Source organism: Galeopterus variegatus, unplaced genomic scaffold (assembly GCF_000696425.1).
Source record: "Galeopterus variegatus unplaced genomic scaffold, G_variegatus-3.0.2 Scaffold6, whole genome shotgun sequence".
NCBI lineage: Eukaryota > Metazoa > Chordata > Mammalia > Dermoptera > Cynocephalidae > Galeopterus > Galeopterus variegatus.
The window spans coordinates 1,744,042-1,771,519 of NW_007726117.1; the positions used below are offsets into that span (position 1 = coordinate 1,744,042).

A 27,478-nucleotide genomic window follows, 5' to 3' on the forward strand; every position below is an offset into this window, starting at 1 on the left:
CAGTTCCAGGTATTCTGTTATAAGCAACATAAATGGACTAATACATAAGTCAATCCCTCTCTGTTCTGTTGGAGTTCACTTTTGTTTTGTACTGAAGGCTGTATCTCACCAGTTTGCAAACTGCATGTGAGGAAAATAGAGTAGTTTAGTCTGGCCACCTTGCCTCAGGTCTGGCTGGGTGTGGTGCAGGACATCCTTTGTAAACAAGTTGTATGGGAGTGGAGTTACTGAACATGTGTGTCCATGTATCCTTTTGTTTGTTGCTGTTTTTGTGTGCTCTTTGGTGTGTGAAGCAGTGGCTCTGAACTGCTGGTCAGCAGAGCTCACGTCTAAAAATAAAGCCTATTGTTTCCTAACCCATGGCTCCAAGGACCTTTTCCTGTGAAGGGTTTGTGACCCAGTCTGGACAACGGGCTTGAGGGGTCTGTGAGCTCCAGCCCTAGCTTTACACTGTGAACCCAAGTAAATTCTCTCTTTATCTCCAAATTCCTTTTCAGTGAAACTTTGTTAATAATGTATAAGACAATTATTTATTATATATGTAGATTTAATAACACTGAGTACAAGGCCAACAGCACTACAACTCATGCCTGAACTGTTTATCTAACACTTGTATTTTCTCCATAAGGCACATCACGTAAGCCTTTTTGCACATATGAACACTAGACAAAACTTCAACACTAAGCTTGAGAGCAACTTTTAAATGGCAAAATTACCAACAAAAAGCACAAAAATATAAAAAATGTGGCACTAAGTAGATCATGAAAAGGACACTTGTTTATAGTATGAGAGCTGAAACGAGAAGGCAGAGGTGGCCTTGTTCCACCTTTGCTGGGAATGTGTCCTTCAGGCAGCCCAAATTTTTCACTTCTTCAAGAGCTTATTGAGTATTGATTTGGGGGTTACAAGTAAAAGCATGTGAGTAGGCAAGTTGGCAAATATAGAATCTGCAAATAAGCATTGACTATATTGTTAGAAAAACTTCAGACACATTATTTAACAGTTTATTTGAGCAAAGAATGATTCATGAACTGGGAATCACTCAGAACCATATGAGGTTCAGAGACCTCAGCTCCCAGTGTGGGCAGTGAATATTTGTAGACAGGAAAGGGAAGTAAATATAGAAGTAGTTGTTAAATCAAACTAAAAAATTTTGGCCCGAGAAAGCCTCCATATTCTCATTCTTGGGCTCTTAAGTATGAAACATAACCTAACTTAGAATGTAAGCATGTGGACAAATTGCAAATCTAAATTAGAAGTGTGCTTCTGTGATGATAACTGAATCTCAGCCAATTGCAGGCAGTCAACTGTTCTGTAACATCACTTTCCTTTTTCTGTCTATAAATCTAACTGACTATGCATTTTTGGCTGTAGTCCTTCTTAATCTGTTCTGACTCTAGGGGCTGTCTGACTGGCAAATCTTTTTTTTTTTACTTGCTTAAATTAAACTTTGTTAAATTTAATTTGCCTACATTTATTCTTTTAACAGACTGGTGTCAGAGAAATGCTCACTGCTCTCTTGTTTGTACCTGAAGGTTGTAGGTGAGGTTTCTCTCAGATTTGGAGCTCCACTAATGTTGTTTTCTGAGCCCTCCAAATTTATTTCAGCAATATTTGGATCTGGCTGGGTCCAGGATTGGATCGGATTCAGTTACAGGTCTTGGATCTCAGGTAGGTACCTTTTAGATAATGGGTTCATTTCAATCCAAGGAGTCTGGTACTCCAGGGACTCCAGCTGACTTTAAGTATAGAAATTATAGGCCCAGAATGTGTACATTTTTAGAAAAATGGGTTATCCTTACTAGAGATAGCTTGGAATTAAGATAGCCACAATGGGAGAGTTTTAATTTGGATAAAATTGTCTATTTGTGAGGTATATTAGAAAAAAGGGAATCAAAAACTCCACAAAAGCAATGAAGTGTATTTTTAAATTGGTATGCAGAGGCATGTAATAGACAAAGTGAATCAAAAACTGCCTCCTTAAAAGATTCTTTGCAAAAAGCTTAAGCAACAGACTAAGGACAAAACGAAAGAGCACTGTACTTTGAGTGAACTAACCCTGACTGTTCCTTCTCTTTATCTGACTCTACCTAAATCTACCTAAATACTCTGAGTCCACTTATCTTTTGCTAAATTACCATTTCACCCTGAGAATGATGAAAAAGAAGAGGTTAGACAGATGCCTTATAAAGTAAGACCTTCTGATCAGCCAGGCCTTCTTGCTATAACCACCTTTACTCCATGGTCTAAAACTGAGCTTAGAGCCATTGCAAAAGATTTGTCTAACCCAAGGGAAAATCCTTAAAAATTTACTGAAGAATTTAGAATCCTGATAGGAGCTTACAATCCAGGACTCCCTTACCTTTAGCAATTTATTCACATAGTATTGGGGCCTGGTGAAGCTCGAAAATGGATGGCTGCAGTGGGATGGGACAAACCTGAGGAGGATTGTAAGGACCCCTTCAAAATCTCCTCATGAGATGGGCCAAAAGGAGCTAGAAAAATTGCTGAGAACGCTTTAGATTCAATTCTTAAGATTTTTCCACAAAAAATTGATTGGTATCTCATACAATCTTGCAAACAAAAAAAGATGAAACAGTTTCACATTACAGAACTTGCTTAGAAACACTGTGAAACATTCTGGGTTCAAAATAGAGCAAGGAGAATTCCTGCAGGGACTGAAACAGCGCTAACTGTACTATTGATAAATGGACCTCATCCTGAATTTAGTAGTTTGATTTGAAAGCATGAACTGGGATGGGAAGTTACAGATTGCATTGGTGGCCTTAGCTGAACATTTCAAGAGGGCTCTAGAACAAGAAAATATCCAAAAAGCTAACAAGCTTATGTCTCTCCAGTTGAGATAGGAGGTGCTCAGTTTCCATGGGTTCAGGTTTCAGGAGACACCTCTGAGTTTCAAACCACTTCCCAAGGTCCCAGGCCCTTCCTCTAGGCCCTCCTTTAGATAAGAGTCATTATTTCTTATTGCTCCTATTTTTGGTACCAACATGGGGAGATTGAGATTACAGGGGGCAGATTTATGTAAATACAGTGGCTGAGCATGCTCAGTAGAGAGGAGTTTCTCCAGGCATATAACTGTAGTGGCCGAGCATGCTCAGTAAAGCTAAGTTTATCCTTTGAATGATCTTCCAGTGGAGGCACTAGAGAGCACTGAATATTCTTGAGTATATTAGGTGCATGGGGTAGAATTTGACCAATGACCATGCTCTAAAAGAGACCAACTGAGCATGTGCAAGACTATGTTACATAATTGGGAACCACCTCCTTAGTTGAATATTCATTAGATAGCATAAATATGTATAGACAGTGAAACTATAAAAGCTGAATCCTTGTAGAAGGTGAGACTGTTGCTCACTCTATTTGGGGTCAGCTTGCACTTCACCTGAGGTGTATATTTCTTACTTTTTGTATCAGACTTGCCTTTAGCAGACTTTGCTCTGGGAAGCACACTTACCAGACTTTGTGAAGTATGTAATTTCTTACTTTTGTATTAAACTTGCTATAGCTGCTGATCAGTCTCTGGAGATAGGCTGCACTTTCCCTGCGAAGTCTGTATTTCTTATTCTCTGTATTAAACTTGTTTTCACTTTCTATTGTGACTCTGCTCTTGAATCCTTTCCTGTGGTAAAGTCAAGAACCTGGGAAGGGGGTCAGGGTGGGTTGAAGGCAGCTATTGGGCCTTCCCAGACCCTCTCCTCTGGTATCACAATTACAACAGTTATGGAGCGAAGACCAAAGGGACCTTATCATGCTTATTTTACACCACAAGCAAGAGGTCTTAGAATGAGAAATTCTTTACCCTGAGATGTCTGCCTTTTTTGCAAACAACCAGGATAATGGAAGCATGATTGTTTGCTTTTATGTCAGTCCACCAGTAAGTCTCCTCTCTTTAGGTCAAACTATTTCCCCACTAGCAGAAGCCAAAGAGATTTTAGCCCTCCTGATGATAATCAACATTGATGAGGCTCTGAGGGGTTCTCTGGTAAATTGCTGCCCATGTACTCTTAAATAAACATGGAGAAACAAGAGTTGGAATTAATGGGGAACCTTGTACAATACTGATGGGTATCAGATCCCCCCTATCTACTGTAAACCCCACTTTAATAAACCAACGAATCCCTTGGTGTGGTGGGGGTTTCAAATCAAGTTCAAGAGGTTCCCACATCTGAACCCATCCAATTGACTTTGGGGCCATTTTCAGAAACACGTATATTTTTACTACGTGATACTGCTTCAGTAAACCTGCTAGGGCAAGACCTACTTTCAAAGCTGAAGTGGAATATAAAATTCTCCTCAGAGAGAGACATAACCTAAGAGTTTCCTGACTCTCCTGGACCAGAACTGTTATGCTCTTATGGGCAGAAATTGATAAGATCCAAACTTAGGCCTGTAATACCCCTGACTTTTCTAAAATACCTGAATGCTTATGGGCTTATTCCTCAACTTATATAGGAAAGATTAAAAGTCTGGAATCTATAAAGGCCTAAATAGATCATTCTGAACCTTTGCCTAAATTACCCCAATATCTAATACCCAAAGCAATCCAAGGACTCTTGCCAATTACAGAAGATTTAATTAAACAAGGACTCGCAATTCTGTGTACCAGTTCTTGTAATACTCCAATCATGCCAGTTAAAAAGCTGAATGGTTGGAGTTGGGCATTTGTTCAAGATTTATGAGCAATTAATAAAATTGCGATATCAAGGTTTTGTTTGGTCCCAAATCCTAATACTTTATTATGAAATGTGCCTGCCGATTTAACATGGTTCATCATAATAGACCTCTGCTCAGTTTTCTTTAGCATTTCTGTTCATAAAGAGAGTTAATACTTGTTTGCCTTTACTTGGAAAAATCAACAGTATACCTGGACTGTAATGCCCCAAGGATTTACTGAAGCGCCTTCATATTTTTCCCAGCCATTGCATCAGACCTTAATAACCCTACAGTTTTCCTCAAAATTCTACTATTATTCAATATGTAGATGACTTGTTGTTATGTTCTCCCACTAAATAGTGCTCTGAAATTGACTCAATTTACCTTTTATGGCAACTCACACACAAAGGTCATAAGGCTTCAGTGGAACAACTTCAGTTCTCAAGAGAAGTTCACTATTTGAAACATGACTTGACTCCTGGAGGGATTTCCCTGTCACCTGAGAGAATGAAAACAAATCAAAATTTTCCATCAGCCATCAACCAAAAGACAATTAAGAGGTCTTCTTGGACTTGCAAGATATTACAGATCCCTTGGGCCGGCCCGTGGCTCACTCGGGAGAGTGCGGTGCTGATAACACCAAGGCCCTGGGTTCGGATCCCATATAGGGATGGCCGGTTCGCTCACTGGCTGAGCGTGGTACTGACAACACCAAGTCAAGGGTTAAGATCCCCTTACCGGTCATCTTTAAAAAAAAAAAAAAAAGATATTACAGATCCAGAGTCCCAAATTTTCCTTTAATGGCGTTACCATTATATGAACTCACTAGAAATGCAATACTAGAACCTTTGCCTTGGGAGGACAGTCATGAACATGCTTTTAACCAAAAGAAACTGGCCTTATAACTGCCTCAGCTTTAGAATGTCCAAATTACACCAATCCTTTTACCTTGTTCATTCATGAATGCAACAATCATGCATTAGGAGTTCTTATGGGGGAAAACATAGGCCCACTGTGTATGATAGCCTTAAATTAGACCCATTAGCTAAGGCATATCCTTTTTAATTGCTTAAAATTACACAGCAGCAGCCAAGTTGATAGAAGCTTCATCTGAGCTGGTTTTAGGCAATGAACTTCATTTTCAAGTCCCACATGTTGTAGAAAGTCTACTGAATTCCAACCAGACTCAGCATTTTTCAGCAAATAGACTAACCTCTTATGAAATTCTTCTCCTGTCTCCTTCCAATCTTCATCTAAAATGTTACAACCTACTTAACCTTGCTACCCTATTACCTCTGTCTAATGATGGTGAGGATCACAATTGTGTAAGAAAAGTATCAGAAATAGTGGCCCCTTGTGTTGATTTATGAGATACTCCATTGGATAATCCTGAATTAATATTTTTTGTTGATGGATCCTATGCCAAGAACTCAGAAGGAAAATATCAGGCAGAATATCTGTTACCACCAAAAATGAGTTAACAGATAGGGGAACTCTTCCTCAATTTAAGTCAACTGAACCTGTGGAGATTTTTACTCTCACTAGAGCTTATCATATAGCTAAGGACAAGTCAGTAAATATTTATGCAGATAGCAGATATGCTTTTGGAGTAGTACATGATTTGGGCATGTTATGGAAACAACAAGGGTTTCTCACTTCTAGTGGGACCCCCATAAAAAAATAGACTCCAACTAGATTAACTCCTTTCTGCTATCCTGCTTCCATCACAGATTGCCATTATTAAGATTGAAGCTCATACTTGTAGAACTAAACCTGAATATTGAGGGAATTCACTTGCATATTTTTATGCCAAATCAGCTAGGGCTGAAACTGTTAGGATAGACAATCTGAATGAACTCCATAAAATTGATCCAAATTGACTTATCATGACCTATATAATAAACAGTGCAATGCACCTGATTTGGAAATACAAAATTAGCATCGAAAAGGATGTAAACTTGGGCCGGCCCGTGGCTCACTTGGTAGAGTGTGGTGCTGATAACACCAAGGCCATGGGTTCGGATCCCTATATAGGGATGGCCGGTTTGCTCACTGGCTGAGCGTGGTGCTGACAACACCAAGCCAAGGGTTGAGATCCCCTTACCGGTCATCTTTAAAAAAAAAAAAAAAAGGATGTAAACTCTGTTAATCATGGACTCACAGAGGGTCCGGATGGCCTCCTGGTCTTTCCTGAGTCTTTAAAGCTTTGTACTTCACACCTCATCATGGAGCAGACAAAAAGATCCAAATTGTGAAAAAAATATTGGTGTGGTGACTGTTCCAAAATTGCTAAGATGGTTTATAACCAATGTTTAGTTTGTCAAACTCATCATTCTGGGAAGACAATAAAAACTTCAAGTGGTGTATTTCTACCTCCACCCACCCGATGGGCTATTGAATATTTGCAGATGGACTTCATTCAGCTGCTATCTTCAATGGGGTTTCAGTATGTTCCTGTAATGGTTTGCATGTTTTCCAGTTGGATAGAGCCTTTCCCATGCAGAAAAGCCAACGCTGTGACAGTAGCTAAGAAATTATTAGAAAATGTGTTTCCTTTATGGGTATCCCTGGAGGAATCTCTGGTGATAGGAGAACTCATTTTACTTGCAAATTATGAAGCAGTTAAACAAGGCTTACCTGTGGCTCACATGGGAGAGTGTGGTGCTGATAACATCAAGGCCACGGGTTCAGATACCTGTATAGGGATGGCCCGTTGGCTCACTTGGGAGAGCGTGGTGCTGACAACACCAGGTCGGGAGTTGAGATCCCCTTACCAGTCATCTTTAAAAAAATAAAAAATAAAAAAATAAGGTATGGGCCGGTCCGGCGGCGCACTGGAGAGTGTGCTGCCTGGGAGCACGGCGGCGCTCCCGCCGAGGGTTCGAATCCCATGTAGAGACTGGTTCCCACTCACTGGTTGCGCGCGGTGCGGGCGCAACACCGAGGGTTGCGATCCCGTTACCGGTCAGTAAAAAAGACAAAAAGGGAAAAAAAAATAAGGTATGAAAACAATGACACTACCATTGTCCCTATTACCCTCAGTCTTCTGGAAAGGTTGAAAGAACAAATGGCATCTTAAAACTAAAATTGGCAAAGTTAACTGAGTCGATTGGGTTGACTCAGCCAAAGGTACTGCCACTGGCTTTAATGGCAATCAGATCCACTCCCACTGGAAAACATAAGTCAATCCCTTATGAAATAGTCATGGGAAGACTTATGCCCCTAATAAGAACCTCCAACATCTCCCCCTCTTCTAAACTCAGATATGACTAAATACTGCAAGGCTTTAATGCATTATGCCAAAGTGTATTTTCACCAGGTAAAGAAAGCACTTTGTGATCCACCAACTAAGGACAATCAAACTCTTCATGGTTTGGAACCTGCAAACTGGGCCCTCTGGAAACAACAACAGAGAATGACTGCCCTTGAATCTCACTGGAAGGGAACATACTAAGTTCTCACTACCCATACTGCAGTGAAGCTTCAGCGCCTCGAAACTTGGGTCCACGTGTCACAATTCAAAAGGGCCCTGTATTAGTCAGGGTTCTCCAGAGAGACAGAATCAATAGCATATGTCATAAATATATGAGCGAGGATTTATTAGGGGAATTAGCTTATGCAGTTGTGAAGAAAAGTCTCACGATAGGTCATCTGCAAACTGAATGCCAGTAGTGTGGCTCAGTCCAAGTCCGAAGGCCTTAAAACCAGGGAAGCCGATGGTATCCTTGGTGTAAGTCCTGGAACCCGAAATCTGAAGTCTTAAGCTCTGATGTCCATGGAAAGGAGAGAAGAGTGTATCCCAGCTCCAGCGGACAGAGAGAGGTTTGCCTATTTTCTCTGTTTTTTGTTCTCTCTGGGTCCCTAGCAGATTGAATAGTTCCTGCCCACATTGAGGATGAGTCTTTCCCACCCACTCCACTCAGGCTGTCATGCTAATTTCTTCAGGAAACACCCTCATGGACACACCTAAAAAGATAGCTTTACCAGGTTTCTTGGCATTCCTTAATTGAATCAAGTTGTCACCTAGAATTAACCTTCACAGGCCCCTTCAGGCTCTTGGAACTGTATTCCTGTTGGAGACTTTAAGGTAAAGCTGACCAGGAAAACGTCTTCCCTGAAGCAGATGGCATTGTAGAAATGGACAGCTTTCCAAAAAACATGGATCAAGACTTCTTTGCCATTATGAAAGCTTTATGACTTTTTTCTTTTCTCTTATTTCCTGCTGTCCTAATCCTTTCCTTTTCCCCACAGGAAAATTCATGGGACCATAATCAGTGGATGGCTTTAACTTGAGTTTATGCTTTAGCACAAAACCAGAGCAATTGTTGGGTTTGTGGGCTAATACCAAAAAATCAGGAAACAATTCTACTGATACCGATGCCTCTCCGTGTTCCCAACGAGAGTCACCCTGAAACTGCAAAGGAAGGGTGAAAAATTTTCCTTGATATTCTAAACATCACTGCTACTTGCTTTCCTGCACTCACTAGAAACAAAACTCTGACTTTTCCAATTAATAATTTGGTTTTTACAAAATATAGAAAACCTATCTGAGTGATGTCTGTGAAAGGTTTATTGTGCTTTTAGGCATCATACACTCAAGATCTGGGAATTACCTATGTGGGTCCAAGTAATTGTTTATATAATGTCAGCAGATTAAATCCAGTAGAATCCCTTTTTTTTTTTTCTTTCCATACGTGATTATGCACCCTTGTAGCATGCTATAAAGGGGCCACAGAAAAGTGAATTTCCCACTGGATACTGTTCAAGAGCTATGCAAATTTATGGGTGAACCAATTTAACTGACCCTTGATCTAATGCAACTAGGTGGGCTTCATTTCCAAGTCCCTAGGGCCTATATTGGGTCTGCAGAGAATCTGCTTATTCTGCGCTGCCTCCTCGCTGGTTTGGATCTATTTGGCCTGGCTCACTCCTGCCTTTCGAATAGCATCCCCTGAAAGTTCTCCTGTGATCAGAAGCCAAAACAGTCAGTAGCTGAAATTAGCACCAACCTTGAAATAGATGTCAATACACTAATTTCTACTGAAGAAAGATTCCAGTTGTGTTCTTGGGGGCTCACTCTTGGCAGTAGCGGGATACCAATGATATAGAATTTGAATTTAACCCATAAATTGAGAAAAATCTTGGATTTTTTAGCCAATCAGACCTCCCTGGGTTTCAGATGGGTAGAAACCACTCTTCCAAAGGTGGATGATAACATGCATATTCAACAAAAACACTTAATGGAACATCATGCTGGTACTGAACAAAAGTGAATGTTGTACCTCTCTCTCCCGATTTTGTTACTACAGCAAGATTAATTAAAAAGGTGGCTGATACTGCTGTTTCCTTAGGCTCTGCCACCAAATACATTAAGGAAATTTCTCAAGAGAAAGGAACAAACGGTGTGTTTATGGGAACAACTTACAGTTGGTTTGCAGGCATGCTAAATGGTGGATGGCAAGCTTGGGTTTTCCAAGGTTTTCTGATCTTTGTATTTCTTCTAGTAGGTCTCTAGGTTATTATGACTTGTGTTAGTAGGCTAAGAACAAAAATGAATGCTTCTTTAAATCAGGCCACTTTACAGCAAACCATGGTCCTTAATAGTTACCATATGTTGAGCAAGAACCATGTCCAATTAGATTCAAACACTGTTGAATTGCCTGTATTGCCTGAACCTTGGCTTGTCTGTTTTGGTTTGTTCGGTTCATTTAAAAAGAACTCTCGTTTTAAGAGTACACTTTGGTCTTTTGATATTATTCTCTTGATAGCCATCATAGTTCCCCTGGTGCTGTATTCTCTCAAGTCTTAAATGTTTTGTGTACAGTCATACATCACGCGTTGAATGGTCTCACTTCAACTAGATCAGCAATTACATGAGAATTGGTCAATTGGTGTAATGTTGAGACTGAACTCTATACTCAAACCAAAGACGACTGGTGAATACCATACTGAGACCAAAGCAGCCTTGTGAATTCCACACTGAGACCAAATCAGTCATTTGCGGTGGTGACAGAGAGTGGTGTCAATGCTCAAAGTTTTGGCCAATCTCTCAAAATTGAGAAGCTGACCAAAAGGGAGGAATTGTTAAACTAAAAACTTTTGGCCTGAGAAAGCCTCCATATTCCCATTCCTGAGCTCTTAAGTATGAACTGCAACCTAACTTAGCACATAAGCACAAGAGCAAATTGAAAACCTAAGTTAGAAGTGTGCTTCTGAGACGATAACCGAATCTCAGCCTATTGCAGGTAGTCAACTCTTCTGTACCTCACTTCCTTTTTTTGTACTGTCACTTCCTGTTTTCTGTCTGTAAATCTACCCAACCATGCATTTTTTTGGCTGTAGTCCCTCTTAATCTGTTCTCACTCTGGAGGCTGCCTGATTTCATGAATAATCTTTTTTGTGTGTGTGTGCTCAAATTAACTTTGTTAAATTTAACTTCTTGTCAAATTAAACTTTGTTAAATTTTTTTTTTTTAAAAGATGACCGGTAAGGGGATCTTAACCCTTGACTTGGTGTTGTCAGCACCACGCCCAGCCAGTGAGCGAACCGGCCATCCCTATATGGGATCCGAACCCGGGGCCTTGGTGTTATCAGCACTGCACTCTCCCGAGTGAGCCACTGGGCCGGCCCAAACTTTGTTAAATTTAATTGCCTACATTTATTCTTTTAAAATAGCTTAGTTAGTTACAAATAAAAGACCTTATTTGGACATCGTTTGATCAGTTGGCAGCCTGTGATCAGCAGAGACCTGGCTGTCTGTTAACCAAAAATATACTCCTACATTAGGTTTTGGCTTGCTTATGTACTAAGGTTGCAGTCTGTTAGGTAGGAACAGCCCACAGAGATAGCCTAAGTATAGAAAGAGCCTCAGGCCAATGGCCTCCTGCTTTTTTATTTTAACCATATATACTATGATACTTCAAAAAGTTCATAGAAAGATTCATATTTTTCAATTTTTTTTTTTTTTTTTTTTTGGTGGCTGTCTGGTACAGGGATCCCAATCCTTGACCTCGGTATTATAATACTACAATTCTAAACAGCTGAGCTAACTGGCCAGACTTGTCTTTCAATTCTATTTCCCACCCACAATCTTTTTGAAGTGCCCCATATATAATACATATATATATGCATGTATGTATATTCCTTCTATTAAGGACTGTAGACTTTGTTTTCGTTACTTCGTTTAATCCTCACAAAACACCAGAGTTTCACGTTAAAAAAAAGTCATACAAATTGGTGACTAAACCTTGGTTTTGAGGCCGGCCCGTGGCTCACTCGGTAGAGTGCGGTGCTGATAACACCAAGGCCACGGGTTCGGATCCTATATGGGGATGGCCGGTTAGCTCACTGGCTGAGCGTGGTGCTGACAACACCAAGCCAAGGGTTGAGATCCCCTTACTGGTCATCTTTAAAAAAATAAAAATAAAAAAAAAATAAAAAAATAAACCTTGGTTTTGTGTTTTAGATACTGTTTGTGTTAAATCTCCCCACCCCGCAACTGATGTACAGGCCTATGAGTGCTAACACCTGCACTGACTCTTGCAACTACCAACACTAGCAGGATAGAGAAAATTCCAGCACTCCAAAGAATTTATTTTTCTTTCCTTCTTTCTTTCCCTACCTTCCCTCCCTCCCTGCTTCCTTCCTTCCTTCCTCACCCGAGAAGCTGTGAATGAACAAAGAATTTCTTCAGGCCATCCCTTCAGGGAGTCCGCTCTCAGGCTAACCTCTCCTCTCAGTCACAAGCCCGACCCCAGGCCCACTCTGTCTCATTGGGAGAAATCTAAACCCAGGCCCAGAGATGGGAGTGGCTGGTGCCAGGGTGCGAAGCTGCTTTTCCACGGCCGAGGTGGCGTTGGTCTCCCGCCCTCGTCCCCAAACTCTCTGCCGAGGGTGGTGGCTTGGATGGCCGCCCCGCCGGCGAAGGGGCGCGCGCCGCCGCCGCCCCGCCCCCGCGCACGCGCAGGCGCCCTCGCCACCCTGCCTCGCGCCGCCCGAGCGCGCCTGGCGCGGCCTCCGGAACCTCTCCCGGCCCCGCCCCCCCGCCGTAGGGGATCTCCCTGACCGCGGCGACTCCAGTCCTCCCGGCCGACGTCCACCGCGCTTGCTTCCGCCCAGCACTGGCCCAGCCATGTCTTCTTCCGTGTGGGAGACTTCGCCCCTGCGCCGGGTGTTCGTGGTGGGGGTTGGCATGACCAAGGTAAACCGAGCAGAGGACCCCCGGCGGCAGGCTCCCTGCCCTGCTCTGTCCGGGTGAGGCCGGGGGAGCCCCGAGGTGACCGGGAAACGGGGGGCGGGCGCTGTTCCTCTTGTCTGTTCATCCTGCCCGAAGGGCGCCGGTTCCCAGCTCTGGCTTGGCGCGTGGGGCATCGGATTGGCGACTCAGGTGGGTTGTGATGTACGGTGTCTCTGGGGTCGTAGTGTCTCGGGCTTGTTCTTGCGGCCGTTTCTTTCCCCTATCTTCTTCCCTTTTATCCCCGGTCAGGGTTTGTGAAGTAATCCCCAAGATAATCCTAGGTCCTCACCTCTTTTGATTCTGGGTGGAATCCCAAGGTATGTGGAGCTCGACCGAGGCAAGGGTTTCTCACACCCGAAGGGAAGCAGATTGCGAATGTACAGCTCTGCACGCTCAGGAATACTCCCTACAGGAGCCCTTCTCAGGGACAGCTCCAGGTGTGATGCTCAGCGTCTTGGCACAGGTGGCAGGTTTCTTCCATTGACTTCATTTTTGTTTCTCAACTGTCTGCTTGCTACTCAGGAGGCCAGAGGCTCTTGCAGCCTCATTTCTTGACATCCTTACCACCCCCATGCTCTAATAATGCCACGCTGCCTTTAGTTTTATCCCACTCTGTTTTTTTGGAGGTTTTTTGTTTGTTTTAATGCCTCTGTTGCTTTATTTCTGTTGTTGCTGCTTGTACCATTTGTTTTCTTTAGGAAGCCTCTGATCTTCCTTACTTTCCCATAGAGCCTCGTCCTTAACTTGTATTTTAGTATTTACTATGTTATACTGAAATTCTCTGTTTATATATCTATATTCTCCCTTAACATGTAATCTCTCCCGGGGGGTGGGGGGTACCATGTCTTATTCACTGCTATACCCCTCTCCCGAAAGTGCCTGCCTGATCCCTGAAGACCCACAATGAATGTTAGTTGAACAATATTAAGTGGATATGCTTTGTGAAAGAGTTCTAGAGAGTTTTATTTCTTTTTTTTTTTTTTTTTTGTCTTTTGTCTTTTTTCCGTGTCCGGCAACGGATCGCAACCCTCAGTGTTGCCCCCGTACCGGACCGGGGACCGGCAACGGGATTGCAAGCCTCGGTGTTGCTCCCGCGCCTCGCTCAGCCAGTGAGCGGGAGCCGGTCTGTATGTGGGATCCGAACCCTCGGACGGGAGCGCCAGCCGCGCTTCCCAAGCGGCGCACTATCCAGTGCGCCACCGGGCCGGCCCTAGAGAGTTTTATTTCTGAGAAAACAGTCTTAACATTTTTATCGTCTTATCAGTGGGCTGAGAGTACACAATTCAATCAAAACATGTAAATAGAACAGTTGACTAATTCATGATGAAGCAAAAGCTTGGAGATCATGGTATTTTACAGAATAGGGGGCTTCTAAGATAGTAAAACCTTTTAAAGTATGCTGATAATGAAGTCAGATTTTCCATTGGCTTTTGAACGTCTGATTCTATGAGCTTTATAGGAAAACACAGTTTTCTAATTCTTTTGGAAGTAGGAGATGTATTTCTCCTCAAGTTGGGAGGTAGAGGTGGGCTGTGTGTTACGGTCCTGGAGATGTGTTACTGTCTTGAGGGAAGAGGTTGGGGGTGTGGAGGGTGGTGTTACAGATGTGCTTATTAGGCCAATATACTTCCCTCTGAGTCTGCTCTTCTGGACCTTGGGGCAGGCTTTGATGAAGAGGGAGAAATCAACTAAATAATACTTTTAAGTTCTGTTGATAAATCTGAACCTTTGACCTTGGTGTAATAATGTCAACATTTTTTTTTTTTTGGGCGGCAGGCGGGTACAGGGATCTGAACCCTTGAACTTGGTGTTACAAGGTGGTGCACTAACCAACTGAGCTAACTGGCTAGCTCGTCAACAGGTTTTAACACAACTAAGTCATTACTGCCATCTGGCTGACAGCTGGCCAGTCAGTCCCTTTGCTTATGCTGTCTCCTGATATGCCTCCTTTTCATCTACTTGAATTCTACCTTTTAAGAACCAGTTCGAGTTCCATATCGTCTTAAAACTTCCTCAGACTGCTCTAACTTACAGTGGCTACCTTTTTTGAAATTCTGGTGCCCTTGTATTCAGGACATATAATTTAGCACTTAATTTTCTAATACCTTTTTTTTTTTTTTTTTTTTGTCTTTTTTGAGACCGGCCACACCACGCTCAGCCAGTGAGCGCTGTGAGCGCACCGGTCATCCCTATATAGGAACCGAACCTGCCGCTGGAGCGCTGCTGCGCTCCCAGCACCGCACCCTCCCGAGTGCGCCACGGGCTCGGCCCTTCTAATACTTTTATGTATGGTAATTCTACGACCTATAGAAAGAAATACATCTTAATCACAACCCAGCACACACATCTGCACACACAAGCGAAACAAGTTTGTTAAAGCAGTACTTACCCTTATTATATGCGATTAACTCTTGATATTTTCTTTTATATTTCATTTTTTAAAAAGCCGCTCATGGGCCAGCCCGGTGGCTCACTGCTACAGTGCGCCGCTTGGGAGCACGGCGGCGCTCCCGCCGAGGGTTCGGATCCCATAAACAGACTGGTTCCCACTCACTGGCTGAGCGAGGTGCGGGCGCAGCACCAAGGGTTGCGATCCCGTTGCCGGTCCCGGTCTGGTATGGGCGTGACACCGAGGGTTGCGATCCGTTGCTGGACACGAAAAAAGACAAAAAGGAAAAAAAAAAAAAAGCCGCTCACAACTTACTGTATTGATTTTATCACTGTGTAATAAGTTTGAACTTCAGCTTGAATAATATTACATTATCTCATCTAATTCTTTTTTTTTTTTTTTTTTTCTTTTTTCGTGTCTGGCAACGGATCGCAACCCTCGGCGTCGCGCCCGCACCTCGCTCAGCCAGTGAGCGGGAACCGGTCTGTTTGTGGGATCCGAACCCTCGGCAGGAGCGCCGCCGCACTCTCAAGCGGCGCACTGTAGCAGTGCGCCACCGGCCGGCCCTTATCTCATCTAATTCTCACCATGTAATGAATATTATTATCCCTGTTTTCTTATCCATCTCTAAGGCTCTAAGGGACTAAGTAATTTACCTATCTTGATACAGCTTTTAAGTTTTGGAACTGCATTACTTAAAATCTCATGCTCCTTCCATGCTATCTTTACTATACATTACTGTTACAGTTAATTCATCGTTTGAGCACATATTCAATTAACATACTGTGTGTTATATGTTAGGCACGGAAAGATGAAAAAAGCAAGGTTCCTGTTCCTAAGGAATCTATAAGGACAGAAGTATAAACAAGTTACTTAAATAGGATGATTTGGGACATTTGGTTAAACTTAGCAGATTGAAAACATGAATTTATCTCTATTGGTGCATTCCAAATCCCACTAAAACAACAAGGAAAGAAAAAGTTATTAACCCATAAGTGCAAAGTGAACAGGAGAGGAAACAATAGCACAGAGATGTCAGAAAATTTTTAGAAGATTAAAAGCTGATGGAGGCTGGCTAGTTAGCTCAGTTGGTTAGAGCATGGTGTTGATAACACCAAGGTCCGGGGTTTGATCCCTGTACTAGTCACCCACCGAAAAAAAAAAGCTGATGGCGAAGTGATTACTGACTCAGAGCAGAGGAACAACAGCCCAAGTTCCTGAAGATGGGTTATACTGGCCGAGTCTCTCTGCAGAAATGCAGAAGGCTCAAGATTTGGATATGCTAGGTGCCAAGTAAGGTGGGAATGAGGGAAGGAAGGATAAAACTCATCTATGGAGCAGTTAGATCCCAGGATCTCTTTTACCATCAGGTAATTCACAACCCTCGGCACGGTGTTGTCTGCACTACGCTCAGCCAGTGAGCGCACCGGTCTATGTAGGATCTGAACCTGTGGCCTCGGCGTTCCCAGCGCCGCACTCTCCCGAGTGAGCCATGGGGCCGGCCCTTTTTAAAAATTTTTTTTTTCTGAGATGGGAGGTGATATTAAAAAAGGTGAGTTTTTGGAATTTTATCAAAATTTGGAAGAGCTGCATAATTTACAGAACCACTGTTTTTCAGATGACCAATGGATAATGTTATAACATTATGCATTCATTAAATAAATCATCTATTCATTTACAGGTCCATTGAATGGCTATATAAGAGATACATTCAAAGTGCAAGATTTTATTGTAACGGAGTTGAAAAGTTTATTGATATAGTTTCAAACTCCACAGGGCAACTAACCTTTAAGAAACTTCCACTTGTCAAGTTTTAGTGTTGTATTGAAAAGGAATATCCACAGTTACTTAAAAAGGCTATTTAAATACTCTTCCCTTTTCCAGTTACATATGTGTGTGAGTTCAGGTTTACTTCATAGACTTCAACCAAAATAACATAATGCTGAAGACTGAGTGAAGAAGCAGATATGAGAATTCAGCTGTCTCCTATGAAACCAGATTTTATAGAGAATTGCAGAAATGCAAAACAGTGCCACTCTTCCACTTTTTTGGAGAAAATATAGTTATTTTTCATGAAAATTATTTACGTTAACATGAAATGGGTTTATTGTTTTTGAATGAATTGGAAAATATTTTAAAATGTCCTCAGTCTTAACTTCTAATATGGTGAATATTGGTAGATATAACCTTCATAATCAGAAGCTCTCTGGCATTTTTAATTTTAAAAAAAAATTTATTTTATTTTTTAATTTTAATTTTAAAAATTTTTTATTTTAATAATCTTTAAGAGTGTATAGGGGTCCTGAAACTAAGACATTTGAGAATTGCTGGATCTAGTCATTGAGCACTAACAGCTGCTAACAACACCAGTGAGTGAAACAATCAAACATTATATGCTTCCTCATGAAAGAATACACCATCCCCTGTAGTTTTATCAAAGGTTTAGAATGTATAATCAAGCATTTAGATCCAGCTGCATATTTATAGGAAATACAGAGAACAGAGGTACATGTTGAACTGCATGAGTATGCAATCTACAAAATTCAGACTCTGGGAAACTGCAGATAAAATGTTTTGGTTCTTCAACAGATACATCTTACTGTATTTGAAAGGAAAAGAAAGTAGTGGAGGGGAACCTGTTGATTAAAAGAGAATTAAAAGACTCATAAAATTTTAAAAAATGGGCACAAGTAAAGTATAATGTCTATGGATGTACACTTGGGTGATAATACTATGAAATATTACAAGAAAATGATTACTGTAAGAATCAGGAAATTTTGAGGGTGGGGGGATTGAAATGGGGACAGTGTGCATAGAGGAATTTCTGGAGTGGTGGGCAAAGTTCTATTTATTGATCTGGGTGGTGGTTGCAAGGGTGTTAGCTTGAAATAATTCATAAGGAGATATACATACATACAGGGTCTTCAAAAAGTTCATGGAAAGATTTGTATTATCTTTTAATTCTATTTTTTAATGAACTTTTTGAAGTACTCTTGTATATATACATATTCTTGTGTATGTGTGGTTTTCTGTTATCTATTTTATAATGAAAATATTAAAAATGAGGCAGGTTAACTTCAAAAGCTCCCCTTCCCCCCAAAATTGTACAATAAAAGGAAAAGTAATCATAAATAGACAACTTGGCCCACTAGTAAAAAATATTTACTTAATCAGGTGAACACTGAGTATTGAATTAACAAATTGGCAATCAACTCTATAAGGAGGATGGGGAAAGTGTAAAATCTATGTGGGATTTCTCATTGGTCTTTTTTTTTTTTTTTTTTTTTTGTCCTTTTTGAGACTGGCCACACCGTGCTCAGCCAGTGAGCGCACTGGCGGCCATCCCTATATAGGATCTGAACCCGCGGTGGGAGCGCTGCTGCACTCCCAGTGCCGCACTCTCCCGAGTGCGCCACGGGCTCGGCCCCTCATTGGTCTTTATTGGAGATTATGATATAGCTTCTTAAATTCATAAATAATAGCATGAGGATATTTAGAAACATGACAGTTTATACCAGAAGAAATGTCTAAAAGAATTGAAAGTGGTTGTTTTGGGAGCTAGGAAGACTAGTGGGGAGAAGTGAAACAGAGGGTTGATTGCTGTTTGTATTATAAGTTTTGTGGTACTTTTTGTCTTTTTTTTTTCTTCATTAATTAGAAAAATAAAATAATTAAAAAACAAATATAAACAGCACATCACCAGCACCTCAGAAGCCCCCCTTGTGCCCTTTTCCAGTCATTGACTCTTCATCTACAAAGGGTTGCTGTTATCCTGACTTCTTTTTTTTTTTTTTCCTTTTTGTCTTTTTTCGTGACCGGTAACGGGATCGCAGCCCTCAGTGTCGCGCCCGTACCGCGACCGGCAACGGGATCGCAACCCTTGGTGTTGCGCCCGCACCGTGCTCAACCAGTGAGCGGACCAGTCTCTATATGGGATCCGAACCCTTGGCGGGGGCACTGCCGCGCTCCCAAGCGCCGTACTCTACCGAGGGCGCCACCGGACCGGCCCTATCCTGACTTCTGACCTTTAATACCATGCATTAGTTCTGGCTTTTTTGTTCAACATTAGGCTTGTGAGATTCATCCATAATTTTATGTGCAGTTATAGTTTGTTCAGTCTCACTGGTGTAACATAGTCCATTGTGTTACCATATATCAAAGGTAAAGCTGGGTTGGCCAGTTAGCTCAGTTAGTTACAGTGCAGTGTTGATAACACCAAGGTCAAGGGTTTGGATCCCCTATCCACCAGCTGCCAAAAAAAAAAAAAAAAAAAATTAAGGCTGGACAGAGTTAAAGTGGTGAGGATAGATTTTAATCAGTAGTAAGTATTGCAATAAGGGAAAGAGTCCAGAATGTACTTTGCTTCATCCAGGCAAGCTGCCAAAAAAAAAAAAAAGAAAGAAAGAAAAAAAACCACTATATAGATATTTGACTTAAATGCCACACTTCACTGCATAATGCCAAAATACATCTGATGAACTAAACCAAAACACTTAACATGTGTTCCTATCTTCCTCTGATGTGTTTGAACTCAATCTCAATTTGTACAGAAGTAATTGGGCCTTTTAAAGGAGGAATGAGGGAATAGGGAGGAGGGCAAGTGGGGGTTGCATAGAGTCAGGGAAGTGAAAAATTACAGTTAATGTAAATGTGATTAGGCCAGCTGTGTCTGCTAGCTGGCAGTCATCGAAGTTAGGATTCCAACCTCTCCCAGAGACTGGGAGACAGAGGCCTTGTCCTTAGGTGTTGGCTGGAACAAACTATACATTTTGGGGGGCAACCTTGAGTTTTCTCAGGCAGGTACTTTAAGGGGGAAAGGGTCATTTTAGTGATGTGTCCTTGAGCTGTTAGAAACTATGTTAGTGTTCAAATAGAGATGAGGGCTCAATGGGATCGAGCTAGAGTTTGTTCAAGAAGAGAGTCTTTGTCACATATCATAGTTTATCTAGTCTACTGTCAGTGTACCTTTGGTAGTATCCACCTAAACTTGCTTATAATTTTGAAGGAGTAGTGTTGTATGTGTTTATTTGCTTAACTAACCTTTTAAAAGTTGCCTCAATTTCAGTAAGAAATCAGAAAGTGTCGTTATTTCACTATACAGATGATAATTTTTTTTTTTTTTTTTTTTTTTTTAAAGATGACCGGTAAGGGGATCTCAACCCTTGACTTGGTGTTGTCAGCACCACACTCAACCAGTGAGCCAACCAGCCATCTCTATATAGGATCCGAACCCGTGGCCTTGGTGTTCTCAGCACCACATTCTCCTGAGTGAGCCACAGGCCTGCCGTTACAGATGATGATTTAATTATTAACGGGTATTACACGTTGGGAGCCTAGCACAGTACTGTGTCTTAATAAAAACAACTTTCTTTACATGCTGTGGCTGTAACTGGTGAATGCTAAATTAGGGAATTATAAAGGATTCCCTAATTCAAGAATTATGGAGAAGAATTGGGCTGGACTGAAGAGAAATAGGAACACATGTTAAGCGTTTTTATTTAGTTCATCAGATGTATTTTGGCATTATGCAGTGAAGTGTGGCATTCAAGTCAAATATTTATGTAGTGTTTTTTTTTCCTTTTTTTTGGCGGCTGGCCTGTATGTATTGTTTCAAACTGTTTTGTGACTCATTAGTGGGTTGTAAAATCAATTTAGAAGGTTGCCTGTAGCTAAAAAAAAATTGAAATGCAATAGTAAATATTGTATCAATATAACATGGATAAGTATTTCATGATGTGTTGTAAAATGTGTCTTACTGTAGCGGTTGGCCAGTTAGTTCAGTCTGTTAGAGCTTGGTGGTGTAACACCAAAGTCAAGGGTTTGAATCACTGTGCTGGCCAGCAGCCAAGAAAAAAAAAAAAAATGCCATTTGTTTTTAACATGACCACTGACCAGCAAAACACTCTACCTTATCTAATCAGTCAGCAAGCTTACTAGATTTTACATCCTTTATGTTCCTTAAATCTATCTACTTCTTTCCATCCTTTTTGCTGCTTAGTCAACTCTAACTTGGCCTGTTTCAGAATCATGCCAATTGATCTCAATGCCTCCAGCCTTGCTCCTTTCATTCATTTCAGCACATTGCAACTAGAATGATCTACAGTCTTCTCATGCCAGTCTGTTTTTTAAAAATAGACTTTATTTTTTAGATCAGTTTTAGGTTTACAGCAAAATTGAGCACAAGGTACAGAGATTTTTCAGCAATCCCTTGCCCTCCCTCCCCACCCCCAATAGCCTTTTCCACTATCACCAGCTCACACCGGACTGGTACATTTGTTGCAATCTGTGAACCGACATTGACTCTCAAAGTCCATAGTTTACATGAGGGTTCACTCTTGGTGTTACACGTTCTATGGGTTTTGACAAAGGCATAATCCATTATAGTATCATACAGAATATCTTCACTGCCCTAAAAATTCTCTGTGCTCCCCTTATTTATCTCTTTTTCTCCGTAACTTCTGGCAACCACTGATCTTTTTACTTTCTCTATAGTTTTACCTATTTGAGAGAGTCATTTACTTGGAATCATACAGTACGAGTATGTTGTCTTTTCAGATTGGCTTCTTTCACTTAGTAATATGTATTTGAGGTTCTTCCATATCTTTTCATAGCTTGAGATCTCATTTAAAAATTTTTTTTGATTTAATTATTTTTTGAATTTTAATTTTTTTTGGCTGTCTTGTATGGGGATCCCAACCTTTGACCTTGGTGTTATAACACTGAACTCTAACCAAGTGAGCTAACTGGCCAGCTCCCCTCATTGCTTCTTAGTGCAGAAAAACATTTAGTTGTTTGGATGTACCACAGTTTTATTTATCCAATATTCACCTACTGAAGGACATCTTGGTTGCTTCTACATTTTGGCAATTATGAACAAAGCTACTATAAACATTCGTGTGCAGGTTTCTGTGTGGACATAAGTTTTCAGCTCCTTTGGGTAAACACCAAGGAGTATGATTGCTGGATTGTATGGTAAGATTATGTTTAGTTTTGTAAGAAACTGCCAAACTGTTTTTTAAGGTGGTTGTATAATTTTGCATTCCCACCAATAATGAAAGAGAGTTTCTGTTGCTCCATATCCTTACCAGCATTTGCTGGTGTCAGTGTTTTGGATTTTTGCCATTCTAATAGATATAGTATCTTGTTTTATTCCAGCCTTATTGTAAAAAAGTACATTGTCGGGCCGGCCCGGTGGTGCATTGCTACAGTGCGCCGCTTGGGAGCGCGGCAGCGCTCCTGCCGAGGGTTCGGATCCCACATACAGACCGGCTGCTCACTGGCTGAGCGAGGTGCGGACGCAACACCGAGGGTTGCAATCCCGTTGCCGGTCCCGGTCCGGTACGGGCGCGACACTGAGGGTTGCGATCCGATGCTGGTCACAAAAAAAGACAAAAAAAAAAAGTACATTGTCTTCAGGAAACAGCCCGGACACCATAGAAGAGCTCATGTTACCTCGTGAGTTGGCTGTAGAGCCAGACCGTCTGAACTTTCATCTCTAGTACTTACTAGCTCTGTGCCCTAGTTTTTTAAAATGTAAACTGGTGGGCCGGCCCGGTGGCGCACTGCTACAGTGCGCCGCTTGGGAGCACGGCGGCGCTCCCGCTGAGGGTTCGGATCCCACATACAGACCGGTTCCCGCTCACTGGCTGAGCGAGGTGCGGGAGCAACACCGAGGGTTGCGATCCCGTTGCTGGTCCCGGTCCGGTACGGGCGCGACACTGAGGGTTGCGATCCGTTGACGGACACGAAAAAAGACAAAAAAAAAAAAATGTAAACTGGTGATTATAATAGTACCTATCTCCTAAGATGGTTGTGAGGATTAAATTAGTTAATACAATTCATAACACAGTAAGTGCCCAATAGATATTAGTTTTTATCATTTGATGCTATTACTCTTATGTCCGTATCACTTTCCACCTTTCATCTTGTGCTTTACTCTCTCATACCAAATTATTTGCAGTTCTTCCACACAGAAAATTGTGCCATATTCTCTCACTTCTAAACTTGCTCCAGAATTTCCTCTTCCCTAAGGACTTCCTTTCCCTAAGGACTTAATTTAAATGGCAGTTCCTCTGGGAAGCCTTTCTTCCCCTCCCTCCAAGGCTAGGTAGATGTCTCTCCCAAAATCATTCTATACTTATGACACTGTAGTGTAATTGCATATTTTACATTATACTGGAAGCTCCCTGAGGGTAAGGGCTGTAGGTTATTTATTATCAGAGTCCAGGAACATGACAGGTGGTCAATGTGTGTTTGTTTGAATGAAAAGATGAATGAATTTCTGTGATGCTGTGTTGTAAATAAAATATAATAAAATCTAACTAGTTTCTATTTGTTATCTCTTTCTATATTTCTAGTTCATGAAGCCTAGAGTTCAGAATTCAAGAGACTACCCTGACTTGGCAAAAGAAGCAGGTAATATAGAACATTTAGATCTTTGAGCATTCATAGTTTGTGTGGTCTGTCTTGATTCCATGGGTGGAGCAGCCTTGCAAGCACAAAAGGAAGCCTAGTCAAAGGAGAAGAACTTAAAAAGAGAATTGCCTAGTGGCTCACTAGAAAAGAGAAAAGGAAAAGAGCTTGGGCATTCTTAGCAGTTGCATAACCAGAGGAGACAGTGGCTTATGATTTTGTGTGCTATCCAACTATTTGTTGGGATGGTAAAGGGATCTGTGGGAGAGAAAGGTAGGGTCAATAAAAGGGATAACTTGATTCTAGTGTGTGTTCACCTCAGGAGTTATAACAAAATTGGTGTGTACCTTTCCTGGAAGAGGGATAATCACACTCAGATTACCCGTATGGTGGTTTCCCTCTCTTCACTTTGCTTAGCCAACATAGAATTTTTCTTCTATCATTAGGCTACTGCGTGACTACATGAGGTGATGTTGTTTAAATATTGTTTATTCTAGTGAGTGTAAGTACTGTTAAACAGAAGACTTAAGTGAATAGTAGTGAGTGAAACTCAAAGTGAGAAGGATCCACAGGAATTCTTGTTCTCTAAACATTGGGTATTCTTAAGAAACACCTGCCTGGGCCAGGCTGCAGCTGGCTGAACTGAGAGTCTGAGTTACAGGAGAAAGATAGATCCTCTTCCATTATTTCTCATGCGTGTGTGCTCCTGCGTGGTTTCTCTCTTTTGCTTTAAAAGAGGACAAGCATAAGAGCTTCTTTATTTAGTACAAACAAACAAATAAATAAATGTTTTAGATTCAGGGCCACATAGTTTAAGCTTCGATGCCAGTTGTCTAGGGGAGTTCTGGGAAATACCTGCTTCCCAACACTTGAAGACCTTGGGGACTCTTTGATCCCGTGAGAATTTGTTAGGCTTAGTTCCTCTCCTAGGGAGTCCCCCACCCCCTTCCTGCTAGCTTGTTGCCAGGCAACCCATAGGTTGCTTGTCTCCATAGGTACCCTGTGTACTCAGTGCATGTATATTTAGATTTTGCTTCAACTCTTATTATTCAACTCAATATTTAAAAATTATTATACAAGGAATCAAAGCATCTCTGTCCCCCAAAAGGAAGGTTCATGAGATTTGACTGCTGTTGGGTCTCAGGGTGGACACTATTCATCTAATGTTTATCTTTTGTGTTGATAAACATTCTCCTCTTGACTGATGTCTCCAAACAGCTTCTGCCTTTCTCTGAAGTAGGAGATGCTTTAATCAGTTTTCTATATATTTTTTTGTTCCATTTCTTTTATTTAATTAAAAAATTTGAGGTGACTTTAGTAATAATGTGAATATAGTTTTTTTTTTTTTTTGTCCTTTTTGAGACTGGCCGCACTGCGCTCAGCCAGTGAGCGCTGTGAACGCACCAGTCATCCCTATATAGGATCCGAACCCACGGTGGGAGTGCTGCTGCGCTCCCAGCGCTGCACTCTCCCGAGTGTGCCACAGGCTTGGCCCATGAATATAGTATTTTGATTATAAAATGGTAATGTTGAGGTGAAGTTATGAAATTTGAAACTAACTGTTGGGGATTGACTAGTAATAAGAAATCCAGTTTGATTGGTTCAGCTTATTTACTAATATTTCCTTCTTTTTTTCTTTTTTTTTTGGCAGCAGGCTGGTACGGGGATCAAACCCTGAACCTTGGTGTTATCAGCACCATGCCCTAACCAAATGAGTCAATCAGTCATTCCCTTTTCCCTTCTTTTACAATCAACATTAGGAAGATGAACTCTATTTAATACAGGAACTTTTAAAACTTAACTTTGCTCTTAAAAATACCCCTTGGTTCTAATTATGTAGGAAATGAGTAGTGCAAAAGGATCACTCTACTCATATGTCTTACCTGTAGCACCTCCAGACTACAGCAGTCATATTTAGTTAAACACTTATTCAAGCACAACTTGGGGAGAAAACCCTGAGATTCTGTAAATGAATTTGCATTCTGCTCTTTCTGGGCTCATTTGTAGATTCTGGTGCTGAGGCAGAGGTGTCAGTTTCACGGAACAGTAGATCCATAAGTCTTATTCTCTACTTCTCCAGACTGGTTATAGGAGGGCGTTCTACTACCATTTTCTTTCCTGCCAATTCCTAAATGCATAGAATGGAGGAGAACAGAACCTGCAGAATTGTGTCCTGTCACTTCCATTATTTAGGGACTTCTACTCTTTGTACATTCTAATCCTCCTTTCTCTCAGAGAAAGGTTGGGGATCTTTTTGCACCTAAATGCAGATGACACTCATTTGATACATGATACAAATGATACAGCAACACTGTGGAACTCTTTGAAACTGTTTCAGATAGTTAATTTCTGTGCTTCCTTTGGTTTCTCATCCCTTTAACATTTTTATTCAATAATTATTTTAATCCGAAAGTTTGTACAGAATATCTGATGTTAGGAGAAAATGTTCAAAACATAGTGAGTGTATCCTGAGCACTGGGAAGGATTCAGAATGGTGTGGTATACAGATCTCAAGCTTCTTACCATCTAGTAGGAAAAATAAGGCAATGAGTTCATATAGACAGTGAGTAGACTGTGAGATGTACAACAGGCTGTTGCCATCTAAAGGAGGGACAGAGCACAGGCTAAACCTTATGCCTTTTTGTAACTCATTCTTTCCCACTGATTATGAGAGCAATGCATGTGTTTTCTTGGAGCATAAAATTATATAATAATAAAAAGGAAATTTTGTGATCCACACTTAGCCACTTTTAACATCTTGGTGTATTCTATTTTAGTATTTTTTCCTATGGCTATATGGGATCATATTCTTACACGTTGTTTTGTATTTTAATTTTTAAAATTTTTAACTTATTTTATCACGAGCATTTCTCCTGTTAAAATTATTTGGAGAAAAGTTCAATTTTTGCATAATATTTCATTATATGTTTATACAATAATTTTTATTGGACACTTAGATTCCCAGCTTTTTTATATTTTGGAAGAATAATAGTGAACATCTTGCTAAATAAATATTTGTTCTCATCTCTGATTATTTTTGAGGACAAAACCTAGAATTAGAATCATTGGAATAGTGAATGTGAACATTTTTAAGACTTGTCAAATTATTTTTTAGACTTTTGACATACTTAAAGTCTCCTGGAAGCACATGAGAATGTTGTTAACATAATTTAACTAACATTATTTTAAGTAAAACATTTATTTTTTGCTCATATGCTAAGCAGGAAAAGAGAACTCATTGTCTGACCAAACCAATCCCATAATCGATTATATATCTTAAGTTAAAAAAAAAATTATTCCAGTCAGATCATTATATAATATATGCATGTATTGAAACAACAAACTATATTCCATAAGCATATACAAATAAAAAAAAAATGCCGTTATACATTTATATAGTTTAAAAAAACAAAAAAAGAGTACAGAATGGCTTATAGTGCCTATGCCTCTTTCCAAGGTGCAACTTCTTTTTTTTTTTTTTCCTTTTTGTTTTTTTTTTGTGACCGGCAACGGGATCGCAACCCTTGGTGTCGCGCCCGCACCGTGCTCAACCAGTGAGCGGCCCGGTCTCTATATGGGATCCGAACCCTCGGTGGGAGTGCCGCCCTCTACCGAGTGCGCCACTGGGCCTGCCCAAGGTGCAACTTCTTTGAGCTGTTTCCTCTTTAGTTCTTCTGGTGGTTATCTACATATCTAAATGCTTTTTCCACTGTGCTTATTCAAATTTTTGATTTATCAATTTTAGACATCTGTTTGCATCTCACTGT

The 27,478-nt window shown here is 41.0% G+C and overlaps 1 protein-coding gene across 2 annotated transcripts in view; it reads left to right on the top strand.

The window, feature by feature from the left end:
* Positions 1-12,752: 12,752 nt before the first annotated feature.
* SCP2 (sterol carrier protein 2) overlaps positions 12,753-27,478 on the top strand; it is a 112,708-nt gene continuing 97,982 nt past the window's right edge. Inside the window, exons 1-2 of one of the 2 annotated variants that reach the window (XM_008579519.1) lie at positions 12,753-12,874; positions 23,657-23,714. In XM_008579519.1, coding sequence (XP_008577741.1) covers positions 12,806-12,874; positions 23,657-23,714 — 127 coding nt within the window. In that variant the 5' untranslated portion in view covers positions 12,753-12,805. Of the gene's footprint in view, positions 12,875-13,352; positions 13,374-23,656; positions 23,715-27,478 lie in introns of those variants that run through there. The other variant, XM_008579588.1, reaches the window with a different exon arrangement.